General features: G+C 26.3%; 2 protein-coding genes across 3 annotated transcripts in view; both read right to left on the reverse strand.

Annotated features, from left to right (window-relative positions):
* LOC113553272 (solute carrier family 2, facilitated glucose transporter member 1-like) overlaps positions 1-5,654 on the reverse strand; it is a 56,837-nt gene extending 51,183 nt beyond the window's left edge. Inside the window, exons 1-2 of the mRNA XM_026956512.1 lie at positions 5,468-5,654; positions 1,357-1,600 (exon numbers count right to left, since the gene is read on the reverse strand). Of these exons, the coding sequence (XP_026812313.1) occupies positions 1,357-1,599 (243 nt within the window). The 5' untranslated portion in view covers position 1,600; positions 5,468-5,654. The remainder of the gene's footprint in view (positions 1-1,356; positions 1,601-5,467) is intronic.
* A 5,352-nt stretch (positions 5,655-11,006) lies between these two features.
* On the reverse strand, positions 11,007-14,491 carry LOC113553402 (GTP-binding protein 10 homolog). 2 transcript variants are annotated; one of them, XM_026956716.1, is made up of 8 exons: positions 14,346-14,491; positions 14,184-14,256; positions 13,966-14,110; positions 13,499-13,663; positions 12,757-12,975; positions 12,457-12,695; positions 12,267-12,390; positions 11,085-11,308 (listed from the first exon to the last, which is right to left on the reverse strand). In XM_026956716.1, exons 2-8 carry the CDS (start codon positions 14,253-14,255, stop codon positions 11,085-11,087), a joined length of 1,188 nt encoding a protein of 395 aa, XP_026812517.1. In that variant the 5' UTR covers position 14,256; positions 14,346-14,491. The 2 variants fall into 2 exon arrangements, with proteins under 2 accessions (XP_026812518.1, XP_026812517.1); XM_026956717.1 differs by having other exon boundaries at positions 11,007-11,308; positions 14,184-14,490.
* Positions 14,492-16,501: the final 2,010 nt, after the last annotated feature.

The raw sequence follows: 16,501 nt of genomic DNA on the forward strand, positions 1-16,501 counted from the left end.
CTATGAGTAAAATCACATGAACATACCTTGTTATCATCAACCATAATATAGCACTTTTTCGAGTATCACACATAAATACCATATTAATATGTACAATATACAATACATGTAAATGTGTTTAAATCAAAATATGTTATGTCAAACATTCGTAAAAATAATGAAAACCGGAAAACATTGTATACGTATAGCAATGTGTAATAATCTTATGGAATTATCATTGGCTACATATTAAAAATGTATAACTTAATTGTACTTAATTTGTATACATTTATATACAAATTATACTTAATATAGTTAACATACATTGTATTACGAATTGTTAATTCACATTTTTATTTATTTTCTTTTAGTAATTATTCTGCTTATTGAACTAAAAAAACACACATAATGAACATTGATTTATTATGTGATTACTGATTGATCGCATTTGCCAAATAATTATATGGTAAATTGTTGGTTATTTATAAAAATGTATAAACTATTTTAATTGTCAATTTGTAATTTGTACGAACATAAAAATAAAATTCTAACAAATTTAAACACAAAATATATCATTGTTGTTAACCTATAAGGCCAGGCACGTACACAGGGAGGTTCCCCCTCCTAAATAATTTCAAGTAACGAGGAAAAAATTGTTTTATTATTTGTAGCACAATTTGTATTGTTAAATTTTTTAAACCCCCCCCCCCTTCCCGAAATTTTTTTTGTACACGTACCTGTATAAGGCTATAACCTAACAATCATATCACAAGAATAGCAATAATGTAGTTTTAAAATTAGCCTATGCTTTATGTAGATTTTTTTTTTGTTTACTGATACTAGGTAATGCTAATAATAATATATGTGCAAGAAGTCATACGTCATGTTTATAACTTGTTGAATTCAACAGATTTATAATAAATCAGCATACGACTGTTACCAGTTATGCGTTAGAATATGATAAATATTATACACAATTTATTATTTATACTTAAATATTTACTTAACTGTAATACTTGAACATTTAGTTTGAACATATTTCTTATAGCTTAGACTTAGAAATTTAATAGTTTTAATATTGGTTCAAGTGATTGTTTTCAAAATTAATACACAAACTTTTTGACTTATTCAAAATTAATTTAAAACGACAGTATGACAATGTGTAGTATAAGGTCGTACAACCATATTATACTCGTCTTCAAACTATAATAACAAAACAATAATTTTATTGTATTTATTAAATTTATAGGATATTATAGTCGTTTTTCGTACTAAATTTGGGGAGAAGGTTAGAAATACATTTTATTATCCTCATTTAAAATAAATACATAATTTCGCGTGAACTAAAATGAACCAAATACAAAAATATACACTTACTCGATTTCCTAGGTTCCTGGAGGAAGGTCCTCTCACATAAATGGGTACGTCCATATCGGTGGTAGACGAAGCAAATGATGCATCACCCGGCCTGCTTGGCACTTGGAGCAGCTTGACAGCCTGCGCCGCCAATTCCCTGTTGCCGTGCAATTGCAGTGGATGATCCTCCTCAATAAAGCCCACGCTGTCAGGGGATCCTTCCCCGTCTTCATCGTCATAATACAGCATTGCAGGCCGCGGCATTCTAGTACATACAAAACCAATCACACTGGCCGTTAAAATTAACAAATTATAACAATACTTGTTTGCGATTTTAATGCCGTTGAAAGGTAAAAAAAAAAAATGAAAATGCATTTTAAAATTTAATTAATTTATTATTATAAGACATATTATCTAACGATGTTAAATTAAGTATACACTAGAGTAGTAGTGTCCGTAAAAATATCATGTCAATATTTTTTTTTTTTTTTAAGTCAAAAAAGCAAATTTTGGTGAAACCCGAAAACGCAAATCGTTAATTTTTGCGATACACCAAAAGCGCAAATTTGTTATGTATTTTTGTACCTTAATAGTGAGATAAATGCGCAAAAACAAATTGTTTACCATTTGATAGATGAAATATTGTACACTTTACACTATAAGTTTAAATTTAAAATTTGATGCTGATTATATTTACTATTTTTATATTTCAAGAACAACAGTGATCGAAATCAATTAAATTTTAGTATTATAATTATCGTACTGTATTTTGCTGTAACAAATTATGGTGACGATTGATAATAATTTAAGGCATTCATTCTTAAAATGGGTGATAGCTCTCCCTCCCCTGTGGGCATTAATAGTCTCCAGGGGGAGTATAAGACCCAAAATCTACTGTTTTTAAGATACACTACAAATGGTAAGTTTAAAACATTTCGGGGACTAGAAAATCTTTGATTCTCAAAGTGGGCGGTGGATGAAATAAGTTTGAGAACCTATGATTTAAGATAACTATACCATATATTATACAGTATAAACTTATATCGAATGATATTTGTTAAGGTCAACTTGACAACTTCAATATAAAAACATGAAACTTGTGCATAGAAAAAAATGTCCAGATTGGACTACTTAAAAACTGTGGGCTTCAAATTTACGGTAATCATAATAATTTTACTAATTACTACAAATATGTAATTTTTTAACTAATTTTAGTATTACTGTAAAAGCTAAATTAATAACTATACGATTTTAATAAAATACACTTTATTTTTGTAAAATTTACTTCCACTTATGAATTGTTAAAAAGGTAATTTTTTTACATTTATAGTCTAAAGCATGTTTATTTTTGTGCTTATAGGTTACAATTGCTAATTTACATAGTAATAAAATTCCAATAACACCTGATAAAAAAAATGTTAATTTATTAAAATCTTTGGTTAATTATAATAATAAAGAATAATATGAAAATATCGTGTACATATTTTTATCAAACTATGATTAAGATTGTATATTGTGTAATATCATCTTAAAAATTGTTAAAAACGCATGTGTTCATATACGTACTTATAATACTTCAGTTTAATATTATGGACAATCAACAATATTTATATTCTGTTGAAGTTAGGAGAAAAAGAGCACGATAAATATTATAGAACAAATACTAATTGTCTAACCTTAATGCTATAGGCGTAATTAGGGGAGCGCTTAGCTGCTTAGCCCCCTTAATTTTAAAATTAGCGCCTTCAAATACTTTTTTATAATATCACATTCGGCAGCGATTTAACGCTATGCCCGGAAAATGTAGAGCTTAAGTACCCTTAGTTTTTTTTTATTGAAATTGTGCCTATGCTTAATGCCTATCATCTATGCTATATATAATAGTCTGACAGTTTATATTTCCAATAAACAACCAAGAAGATTTGTTTTTTACATAATATTATAATATTTCTAAGCAATAAATATATATTAATATTATGTGCTTTAAAATTATGTGTTTTCTTTTTATCGTATCTGACGTTATATTTTGGAAAATGTACACAAATATCATCAACACATTCATTTTAATAGCCTAGTCAATAATAATTATTAAGGTACACTCAAAATCTACAATACAGCAGAACAACTTCACTAATTTAAAAAAAAAAATTATTTTTTCGATTAGTCACAGAAAGTATAGGCTGTACGTATGATGCGTAAATATCATATATTTTGTATTTATGTGTATAATAGGTACAAATTTTTATATTACCTATAAAATATACATGTTATTTAATTTTAAACATTATAAGAACAATAAACGAATAATCTCAAATAACTACATTCGAAAATGAGCTGGGGTAGAAGATATTCTAACATTTTTTTAACATATTAAATAAGCTATTCTTTATACTTTTCACGTACATTTATTAAAGAGAAATTCCGTTGAAAATTATTTATGTAACTTCACAGCTGAGGAAATAAATAAGAAGAACTTTAACCTTGGGATAATAAATCATGCCTAAATATCAATACAAATTGAAGAAATAAAAAATAATTTAAATTTAATAAAATAATAATTTGTCTACTAGTCTAATTGTCCCCTAACTAAAGAATTAAATATAAGCTATAAAAAATAAAATAAAATATTATTGATGTTTTATAGTTAAAAATAATCAAACGAAAAAAATACAATTATTATGATTATTTAAAGGACTTCTATTGTCCAGAAAGTTTTATTAGTTATTAAATAATATCGAATATAAAATGTAAAATATATTAAAAAAAAAAAATAAATAAATAAAATATATTTTTTACACCTAAAAAGCAAAATAAATGTAAGTTTTCTATGCGTTATTGAATTAATACCCTATTATAAAAACATTGTACATAATGATATGGTGAAACAAATCTGGATATCATTACGTATTTTTTGAAAAATAAAAATATATTTTTATTGCTATTTTATTGTTATTGTTTTTTATACATTTACTTTTTTAAATTACATTATGTCGTTTTTGTTAGTTTCATATTCCTAAACAGAATATTTTTCTAAAAATTTCAATGTATAAAAATAAAATCTCAAACGAGTAGTATGTTAATTATCAGTTTATAATCTTTAAGCGTGAGGTATCTAAATTTTTATTAATTAGAACTATAGGTGTGCTACTAAAATGTTGATATACAAGTATACGACTACTGTGTTCATCTAAACTTTAAAATCTATATATAAGATATAACTAATTAACTACTCATTCAAAACCCGATTTGCACACACAATATAAAATATTTTCCCAAAATCAAAAACAGTTTATAATTATTATGAGTATTGACCCTATAACAAATATCAGGTTTTAACTTTTACGTCATACTAGTAACTATAATATTACATCTTGCAATCACGAATATGATTTAATATTACTGATTATCAATTTAATTGCTAAATATGTATTTACGATTATTTATTTATAACCATATATAATTATTATATTTAATTGATAATTATTCTCATTTTTAGACTGTATAGTGTATAGTCTAATCTTATCAATAATATTTATATAAAAAAAATCGTACAACCTAAAGATATCAGTAGTCTTGTATGACCCCTTGGATATCTAGAAATCTTTAATCTCGGTGTAAAACTATTTTTTAACTGCGTACAGCATGTACACCTTAATTTAATTTTGAATATTATTATACCTACGTTAGATTTGTAAATAAATTATAATAAAAAAAAATCGATGCAAATTAAAAAATGACAAAATATTTTTTGTACTACTTTTCTACCTACTAAACGAATTTAAAAAAAAATTATAGTTTGAAATACTAGTATTTATAATTAATGATATAATATGTCTACTATTATAGTAAATACTATATACCAGAGATAATTTTAGAATAATTACAACGTATTTATTAATTATTATGAAGTTTCATAGTGGTTATAAACAGGAACATCATTATGCCAAGATATGGTAGTTGATACATTGAATATCCGGCCTATTTTCTTTTTTAAGTTTTTAAGATAAAATAATTTATTAGGTATGTATTTACAATATATATCGTAGAGAATCATTTCAATGATTAAAAATGTCTTGTGTTGGATTCAATATCAACTTACAACTTTACTTGTAATACGAAATTGTGTACTTACAGTATTTTGTCCTCGACCTTCAAAATTGTTATAGATCAATCCAACTAGAACTTCGCATCACGAATCACTAGAAAACATGGTTATAAAATCAATCTATTACGTGATATAAAGCAGTCGAATAAAATAACAAATAATAAACTAAAATACGATAAAAAAGCTCGCGAATATTGCTTAGTCAAAACAACAAACTAAGGAGTTATGTTATGACTTATAAAATGAAAACGATTTTGTCACAAGAAAATGAATATGAAAATCAGTCCGCGGATTCCCATCTAGAACTGGCAATGGACCAGAAGGGACCACATGGCGGTCACTGAGGGACAAAATTAGAGTAGGAAAATATGTTTGGACAACCTCTTGAAGCCATAAATTTTGTTATACAGGGCTGTGTAAAAGCTCAAAATGTAGTAAACCACGCAAAAAATGCGTTTAATTTTACCTTATCAAGTGTAAACAAACAATGTTAACATAGGTATCCTATACTTTTAACAGATTATGTGCATTTCATAAAATTACGTTTAATATTATTGTTTTGATTTCAATTTTTTTTACATATTTTAAATGTTCACACCACTGTTGTCAAATTAAATGCCCTGTATACGTCGTGCGTCGGCCTGAAAATGTAATTGACAACAGAAACCCCACATTATTAGGTTGCGATGATTACCTCTATCTCTATGTCATTATGATGGTTAACACCAAATTGTCAATGAAAACAAACATGATAAGTTTAGAAGGATGACATACATTGAAAAATCTCTAGTGAAAAGTGTAAGTACGTCATTTTAGACACAAAATTTACTGTAGGTACCTTCACACAAAGATAAATATATTATTAAGCAAATAATATTATTATATGTTCAGTTGTAGGTATAGATATATTTTTGTTAAACTCGCCATGTGATCGTCTATTCACTAAAATTTTAATATTTATTACAATGTTGAATGTATTTATAATTTCCGTAGATATCTTGTTTTTAAGAAATGAATGTGTTCTATTTCAAATAGAATAGGACGTCTAATTTGCGCAATTATCAATAAGTACAAAATAACAAATGGCGCCTACTTAATTTGTGAGTTGGGTGAAAACGATTTTGACGCAGTATTTTTAGTCACCTTGTATTTAACGTGATCTTACGGTCAATAATTTTTTGGCTAAGAACAAATGTCTATTTTTAAAATTCTATGTTCTACCTCTGCTGTGCCCACGATATTCGAAAGGTTTACTATACATTTTGAAGTTATTGTGCTTTATTTTTTTTTTTAAAACAAATTGTAAATTCAAAGATATGATAGCATTTTTTTAACTGCAGGCCACGATAAAATGTGCATGTCAAATACACATTACATACGTTTTAAAATAGAACAATAATGATTGTATAGCCTTATAGATAGATACACGAACAACGATAAAAATAAAATTAATGACAATAACAATTTTTACGTTGGCGGCAAAATGTCATAAGGTTTGCACGCGCATTTTGAATGTCAACACTCAATACTAATTTCAAAAATGTGCCAAATATTAGATAGGTACCTAACACCTATATTAAAAAAAAAGTAAAACCAATAAAAGATACTAAATTTTATAAAAATCAAGGAGAATATAAAACCCCCTCATTATGGTTGAATCAATTCATCGCTCCGCCCAGAACCTAAAATAAATAATTACTTGTATTGTTTATACTTAGGTAAATTATGTAGATTGTAGCATAATACATCATAAGTGAACATAGATGGTTAGATACGCGTCTTATAATCGTAACTCCCTATGACTATCATACAAGGGTGTATTTGAGGGGGCGAAGGGGATATTCGCCTCCCCATCATCACTCGTATTTTTTTCTATATAATACATTAATTAATAATTTATTTAAAATATGTACCGTTTAATAAAGATTGTAAATCATTATGATATCATACTAAACACAATAAGAATTCTATACCTATTAAGGTAATCAACTATACTTAAATTATTTTTAGTTTGTATAGAAGAAAATTAATTTCGTCCCCCAAATGGTCTCAACTCAAATACGCCATTGCTATCATATCTTTATAATAATCTTGTACCTATAATACGGTAATTTTTGTTGCTAAGCATATCTATAGATATTACAAACAAATACCTAATAATTATATTTCCAATTTAGGTAAATTCTAACGGTGATATTGAATTGAGTCCCGCTTATTATCTTAATATCTTTGAATTGAGTCCGTATAGATAAACTATTATAACTACCTAGTACCAGTAGAACCTACACAGTAAAATTCACTCAAAATTAAATGATTTTTTTCATTCGGGACAACCAAACATTTTTATTCTTGTGGACACTCTTCAGGGAATACAGTCTGATACATAAATAAAATTAAAAAGCAAAGTAAAAAGACCACGTAAAGAAACATTAGAAAAAGAAAAATTTTTACGGGAGCAGACAAACAAATATATAAATAAGCAAATTTGGAAATTTAACTTTTTAAAATCTGTAGGTATAATTTAAATTTTTACCAGTCACTATATTTTAATTATTAACATTATTATATTACACATTATCATTATTATTATTATTATTAAAAACGATGTAAGCAATCAATATATATCAATAATAGGCTCGTACAACCTAACAATATTGGTCGGACTCAACTTCGATAACCCAAAAGTACTTGCAGCCTTGCGGGACTCAATTCAATGTCAGCCAAAAAAATAACCCTTAAATTATACCTATACCTACTTCAATGTAAGTATCTATCTACCTATACATTAGGTTTTAAAATAGAAATTTAACTAAAACCTAATTTATACTTAATATTATTTATATTTCTGTTATTATACATTTATATACCTACACATAATACAAGTTTAATTTTCTATTCCTCATTTAATTTAATATAAAAAAAAAAATACAATATTACCCATCAAAACCTAGGTGCTCTAAAAAACACCAAGGTTAATTGGGTAAAAAATATATTATTTATATATGAAAAGTATCCGTTTTAAATATACAGTATGTTTAAATGAAACCTTTGAAAAAAGCCCCGTACCAGCTAAATACATTATTCGTTATTTTATTATGATTTACATAATTAAATATAATCATTAGTCATTACATTTATCTATGTAACACTTCTTTAGCATATCTTTAAGTATATAGCTGCAATCTGCATTTAACATTGTCGGTAATTGTCATTACTACCTATATAATTTAAAAAATTTTTAAATAATTGTCATTTATCATTTGTATACTAAAGTTAAAAAATGGTACTTATTAATAATAAGTTATTAAAATTATAAACAAATGACAATTATTTTAAATTTTTATTCTTTAACATTTTTTAAATTATGTAAGTACGAATGATAAATGGAAATCAGAGCCGTAGCTAGGGCTTGGCAAAACTGGCCCAGGCCAGGGGCATAACAAAAAAAGAAACGCAAAATTCAGAATAAAATATACCATCATATGTTATACCAATTATTAATGACATGAATTTTATTTAGAATATGGGCAAAATAAATTATACTAGAATAGCTACAAAAATATTATAATTTTCAAGTGTTCGCAAAATAATAAACATCAAAATCGATTATTATTATTAACTCATAGCTGCATGTTATATTAATTTAAAATTATGATTCTAAATGTTTTGTTTTTATATTTTAAAGACCTTCATCAATTTATTCATATTTATGGGTGGTAGATAACTACTCCTATTTTAGTATTTAGTCTTTTTGTATCAGTCCATGAAAGGAAACACTTGGGATCGAAGTTTTAGCTAACTGAAAATTATTAAGAACCAATAACTATCTAAGGTCTACAATGTCGCAGGAAAAATTGAAAAATATATGGGTATTATATCATTTGAACGTGAATTGGCTTCAAAAATTAATTTTGAAAATGTTATAGATGAATTTGCTACTAAAAAAGCACGAAAAGTGAAATTTTGAAATGTATATAAGTACAATTATTTTTTAAATTATTATAATAGCTAATAAAAATAAAATAAAATAACGAATGTCTTTATATTTACGCGGGCAAGGAGGAGGGGGATAAACAATTTTTAGAAGGGCGGAAATATGTTAAATGTCCAGGAGCGCAAATGATGAACATTGCTACGGCTCTGATGGAAATTATCGACAATGTTAAATGCAGACTGCAACTATACTTTTAGATATGTTAAAGAAGTGTTACATATAGATAAATGTAATGATTATATCGAATTATGTAAATCATAATAAAATAACCAATAATGTATTTAGTTGGTATGGTGCTTTTTTTTCCAATGAATGTTGTTAGGGGCTTTTTTTCCGAATACTATTAAAATGTGTAAGATAAATTCAATACAATTTAAACATTACCCATCTCAATTTCCATAAAATTGTGCTAAAATTATTTATCTGGTGCAATTATGTAGGTACATTACTCGGTAAATTTAATTTTTAAATAAGTTTTTAATACTTAAAGTAGATATATGTTTTTTTACCTACTATATGGTGGCAATAAATAAATAATATGATTATAAACTAATTGCTTTAGATATAATTAGCTGAGGTAGTATTTTGTTGTTGTCAGAGATTAAAACGTCTAGACTGTAACATATGAAAGTAATAATTGTTGATATTTTTCTCAATTTATTTAATTATAATTATTTGCAGGATAGCAGTATTATACTACTATATTTAAAAAATTAATTTTCTATAAATATTTTATTATTGATTTATTAACAGCCCACAGACCTAATTTAGACTATCAATTATGAGAATATAAGTATACCTAATGGATCTATTTAATATTTGAATGTTACCTGTTTTCTTTTACTACAAACATTTAAATGGTAATAATTAATAAATGCACTTAACAACAGTTATCATATAATTAAATTAAAATGTAATCAGTTGATACGGTTCATATTCTAGTTTGAACATACTTAATTTGAAAATTGTATGAATAATAATATTTATTTTATACTTCCTACCTATTATATATTTATAACAAAGACAATTTTACTTATTTAATAGATGCATACATACATCTTCTAAATCAAATAAAGAACACATATTTCTCAAAATATTAATCTCATAAATAGATTCATAACTCATAAGTATTTTCTTCTTTCGTGTTTACTTATACTCTGTCCAATGAGAAAATATGCTGATTCTGTGCATTCTTATGACACCCAACCTTCCAGACTTGTTTCAATATGACAGGAAGAGGCATGAAGATGTGTATAAGAACTTATTTTTGTTGGACTTCAGCATGTTCTTTCGCTGGAAAGAGTATACTAAATTATATTGTATGCATATCAAATATATCATACCTAGAGATAAATAAAATAACCATTATATATTTTTTTCTTTCTATAAGCTAGTGTTTTTCAAGTTTCTGTATTGTTTTTAAATACAATTATTGAGTTTTGCCAGTATAAAATGCAATTTTCTAAATTATCAGAACTTAGGAAGAAATGCAAAATGTTTTAAACAATATTTTGAATTAAAAAATTGAATAAAATATTTAATTATTTGAATCAACAGTCTTTATCAAGAATAATAATAAAAAAAAAAATAATTAAATTAAAATAATAACAAAACATATTCTGGTATCAAAAATAAATAATGTACATTAATTTATACTAGGGCAGGACCACGTTCTCTTAACTGTTCTTTGATACTTTTTAAAGATTTATATTCTATATTATTATTTAATTCTTCATTGACATCTAAGAGTTCACGAACTGTTGATTTTACTCGTTGTACATCATCTGGCTGATCTTTAGCTGATATTTTTAAAATTTTATCAAATTTAATAGCTTTAGATGGTTTAATTTCATCAGGATATGATAAAATAGCATCTGAAAAAATTAATTGTACGTTTATACTTTGAAAATTAAACTATGATAATGATAAAAAGATAAATAACCAGGGATGTATTGGTAAATTATGTTTTATGTATACGTCATATTTTAAATGTATCTCAAAAATATGTTCTACTTGCGGTAGAAAATTAGCCAAAATACATACTTTTGTTGCTTGTCCCTTATTTGTTAAACATTGTGTCGTTAAAAAAAAAAAATTAATTATCCCTTTTTGTGAAACTTAATATAAATGTATTTACACATCAGCTATATTTTTGATAACGTAATATGGTGTTCTCAGTCAGTTAAGTGGTCACAGATAACCAAAAAATTTAGTTTAAAACAGAAATCAGAATTAAACAAATAAAACAATGTACGTATTGTCCACCTTTTACCATAGACACATCGTATTATGTATGCTAACAAAATCAATATTGTTTCCATATACATTTCTTTATTAAGAGGACGTTTCACCCGCATGTGTTGTCTCCGTATAACACACGTAGGACATAGTAAATTTTCATTTACCTGTTTCAATAATGTGCTTTTAGTTTTAATATTAGAGTGAATTGACCTATTGTCAAACTTTTATGTAAGAACATTATCTGTGTTCTCTTGTTGGATTTTTACTATATTTTAATTTTTAGGCGAGTTATGGATATGAAAAATATTAAATATTTCAAAATGATCATAGTTCACTTAAAATATTGTAAAAAACCAACTAGAGAACACAGATAATGTTCTTGCTTAAAAGTTTGATAATAGGTCAATTCACTATAATATTAAAACTAAAAGCACACTATTGAAACTGGTGAACGAAAATTTACTATGTCATACATGTATAAGACAGAGACAACACACGCAGGTGCAACGTCCTCTTAATATTGTTGTAACTGCTATAACTATACTCTGTATACTTCCATATACGTTCCAATATATCCCTGCAAGTACCTACCATCTAAATTTTCTAATTGATTTTTAATCTCTAAATATTTCTCTTTGGCACCTTCAGTGTCCATTTTGTTAATTACTAACATAGCTGGTTTATCTAGTAGTTCTTCTTTATACAACTCAAGTTCCTGTAAAGAAAATAATTCTTTAATTAATAAGTTAATAGCCGAGTACAATAAGGTTAAAATACAAACTTTATTTAATAAAACTACTGTATCCAAACATGATCGAAATTTATGTTTGGGATTTAATTGAAAACCATTTATGTCAACAACAAGAAGAAGTAATTTTGTCCTCTCTACATGTCTAAGAAATCTATGTCCCATTCCAATATTACAATGAGCTCCTTCTATAAGTCCTGGTAAGTCTGCCATTGATATTTGTCGCAAGTCATCATAAGTCATAACACCAATATTAGGTCTTATAGTTGTAACTGTAAATATATAAAAGCGTATTACATTTCATTTTTTTTTTTATATATATATTTTACTTACATGGGTAAGAAGCAATTTTTGGTTTGGCATTAGAAATAGCTTTTAGCAATGTAGATTTTCCAGCATTTGGAAAACCAACTAGACCAATATCAGCAATTAATTTAAGTTCAAGTTTAATAGATTTGCTTTCTCCTCTTAAACCGCAATATCCATTTGTTTTGTTGCCTCCTTCTCCACCTTTGGCAACAATTAATTCAGAATCTGGCTCATTTAACTCACCTATAACATAAGATACAAATATACATACAAAATATTATTATATTAAATAGTAAGTAACATGAAATTTATTAAAATGACAAAAATCTTATTTGTTATATTGTTAAACAATTATTTTACAAGATATATCAAATTAAACATAAATAGAAAGTACTATATAGTGATAAAATAGCTTGAAGGCTTAAATATATTTTAATAAATTAATATTTTTATCATGATCATATTGTATAATAAGTAAAATATTATTTTAAAGAAAAATTTAGTGTTAATTCTATTTAGCAGGGGTATAGAACCAATAACTTTAAAATAAAAGTAGAGGGATTGCATTCTTGCATACCATACTTTACTGCTATGTATAAATCATTATAGTATATTAGTATCCTGACTAGTATCAAGATCTGTTATCTGCTATAGGAAATTAGGTTATTTAAATTACCATAAAATATATATTTTTACCTAAACAAAAAAAAAAAAACATAAATTATATGAAACAAAATTGTAAACTTAAAAAATTGTAATTGCTTACCAATTAACAAATTTTTATCATCATAAACAGTGATACCAGTAGGTACATTTACTTTTTTATCTTCGCCGCTTTGACCAAGTATACGTCTAGAATGACTATTACCACCCATTTCTGCTCGTATTTTTTTTAGTGGACATTTTTTCAAAAAATCCTTCAGTGTCATACCTTTAAATAAAAAATTATTTATCAAATATTATTTAAGTCAACCAAAATTCCAAATACATTCATAAATCATTATTATTATTTAGTTTTCAGATTTAGCTGATTTTAAAAATCATTTATGCAAAGAATATTTCAATTCTTCAATAAAGAAGATGTATTATTTGTATTGTAACATTTTAAAAACATTAAATCAATCAAACTTAGTATCTTAACAAGTATTGTACATAAAATATAAAAAAGTTTACCAAGATAAAGTATTATGTAAATATATTATTTTGATATTAAGTTCATATTAAAATACATACCTTCTGTCGCTACAAAACAAACATCACCTCCTTTACCACCCTCACCGCCGTATCGGGGAAAACCAAAACCACCAGTTCCAGCTTTTACGTGTATTCTTAATGAATCCAAAAATTTAGAATTTTGTTTTAAATAATTTCGTATGGGCTGCAAACAAAAAAAAATAATAAATACCATTATGTTATTAATAATTTTAGTAAACACTTGTCAAATATTTTACCTTTGCATCTTTTTTCGACGAACTATATTGACGAACAATTGTTATAAACAAATTTTTATGAAAACAAAACATCCTGAAAATTGTACGATTTACAATGTAGAATGCATATTACATGGATACACGATAAGTAATCACCGGGTAAATTAATACTTTAATAAGTACCTAATTTATTCTTTTTGTACGATATTATGATAGTTACTGTTGGAATTATGAATTATTTAATAAAAAACTTTTAACGAAAAAAACAATTAACCATTAGGTAGTAATGCCGAGCGTGTTCAACTGTTCGGCATGAGAAATATCGTAATCACTAATCTGTATTTTCTATTTACTGGTAGATAGTAAGTTGATAATAGATACAATCATATTAAAAAAAATGATAAGGTATCATATACAAAAATTCTTATCAAATTCGAGTGAAAGTATGATCACAGAATAACCAGAAGGGACTAGGGAGCACTCAAAAATTTGTTCAATTTGTTATTCTGTGCCCTTGCCCTGTGATGTGATCACGGACTGTCACTTAGTTCGTGAATAGTATGATTAAATTATAGCTGGTACTGATGGCAATTAACAGTAAAATAAAACAGAAAATTAGTAGGTAGGTATAACAGTAAACAATTTAAGAATTAGCGAATATTCTTAATACCATATGTGGATTTAGTTAAAAAAAAAATACGTAGGATTTTAATATAAAACTCGAATAACTAAAAATATAAGCCCTGATATTTTATGGAGCTTGAAAAAGTATTCAATTTAATTAAACGGTAGTATGTTACGTGTATGTATACTGATACTGCAGTATACTCGCATAATATTATATTAGTTTAGACTAGTTTAGAGCATTTCCCAAACAGTGAGTGATAACTGATAATTATATATTTGGTGGATTGCGATGGTTGCGTTAAGTTTTGAAATATTAATATATATTTTTTATAATATACAATATTTTATATTATAAAATCACTATAAAATATAAATACATTTATAATAAAAAAAAAGAAGATAGGTAGGTATATTTTATGTAAGTACCTATAAGGCTATAAATTAAAATAGATATTATGATAAAATATTTTCTATGTAGCTATATTATTTTTCATTGATGTTAAAATTTAATTGTATTATTGATGTTTATCCGCGACGGGGTAGCCTTGCTTTAAACAGTCCAGTAAAAGAAAAGGTACAAATTAATTGATATTTATAAATTATATTAATGACAAAAGTCTGTAAAAATACGTGTCATTAACGACAAACTGTTTGCGTAGTGTGGCACTAAAACACGGCACTGTTGTGACACCATAATTATTTATATGTGTATCTAAATACGTGATGGGCGAACGCATGGTGTAGTATCAAAATTAATAGAATTCTGGGACTACTGGATATCTATACACAAATAAAAAACATAAACGGTTTTAAAAAAAATACATAACGATAGATGCCATAATTAATTTGAATATATTGTAAATCTGCGGAGAAAGAACATTGATGAGAGTGCTTTGAAATGAAACAATATATTATAAATAGCAATTCAATAATCCAGAGAAACGGTACCGAATGGTGAAGTGGTTAAAAATACAAAAAGCAAATAATAACACAATATTATAGTCAGCGGCGGATCCAGCATTTGTTTAAGGAGATGCACTTATTATTATTTATAATTTCAGTAAATTTACTTTAAATTATGTATTAAATTAATTTAAAATATATGAATAAAGTTTCAACAGTGACTGCGTCCGACTATAATAGGTACATAGTATTATATGGATGTTTATTTAGTAATTATTATAATTTATGGTAAATGAATACTGTGGTCTGTGAGTGACTATAGCTTAAGACGGAAGAATATCGAAAAACAATAATAATTTATAACTGAATATGCATATAACATATTCATTATTGTACGTTTACAATATGCAGTACGACAAAACGAAAACTATATCGATGCGATGGTAAGAATACGATGCATTTTGACTAGGTACCTACCTATTGTGAGTTTTAACATTACACGGACAGGTCGCGTGTGACAGCGGTAAACCGATACACAGCACACAGTTATTACCGGTAATCTGTTGGGCGGATTTTAATTCGCGACCGTATCAATAACGATGGACGCGCGCACGGTACTGAAAACCGATCGACCACGTGGGATCGGCACAGAGCCGTAGCAACGTTCATTTGTGCTCCTGTCCATTTAACATATTTCCGCCCTTTTAAAAATTGCTTACCCCCTCCTACACGTACTTACACCTATAAAGACATTCGTTATTTTATTTTTATTAGCTATTACAATAACTATTATATTTAATAAGAAAAAA

The sequence above is a fragment of the Rhopalosiphum maidis genome, chromosome 2, assembly GCF_003676215.2.
Source record: "Rhopalosiphum maidis isolate BTI-1 chromosome 2, ASM367621v3, whole genome shotgun sequence".
In the NCBI taxonomy this organism is placed as follows: Eukaryota; Metazoa; Arthropoda; class Insecta; order Hemiptera; family Aphididae; genus Rhopalosiphum; species Rhopalosiphum maidis.

Bases quoted from the DNA above. Each gene is read 5' to 3' on its own strand.
- LOC113553402 (XM_026956717.1), bottom strand. From the start codon at position 14,255: ATGTTTTGTTTTCATAAAAATTTGTTTATAACAATTGTTCGTCAATAT. The intron at 12,976-13,498 runs GTAAGCAATTAC...CTTATGTTATAG, and splicing joins TGATAAAAATTTGTTAATTG to GTGAGTTAAATGAGCCAGAT. The intron at 12,696-12,756 runs GTAAGTAAAATA...ATATATTTACAG, and splicing joins AAAAATTGCTTCTTACCCAT to TTACAACTATAAGACCTAAT.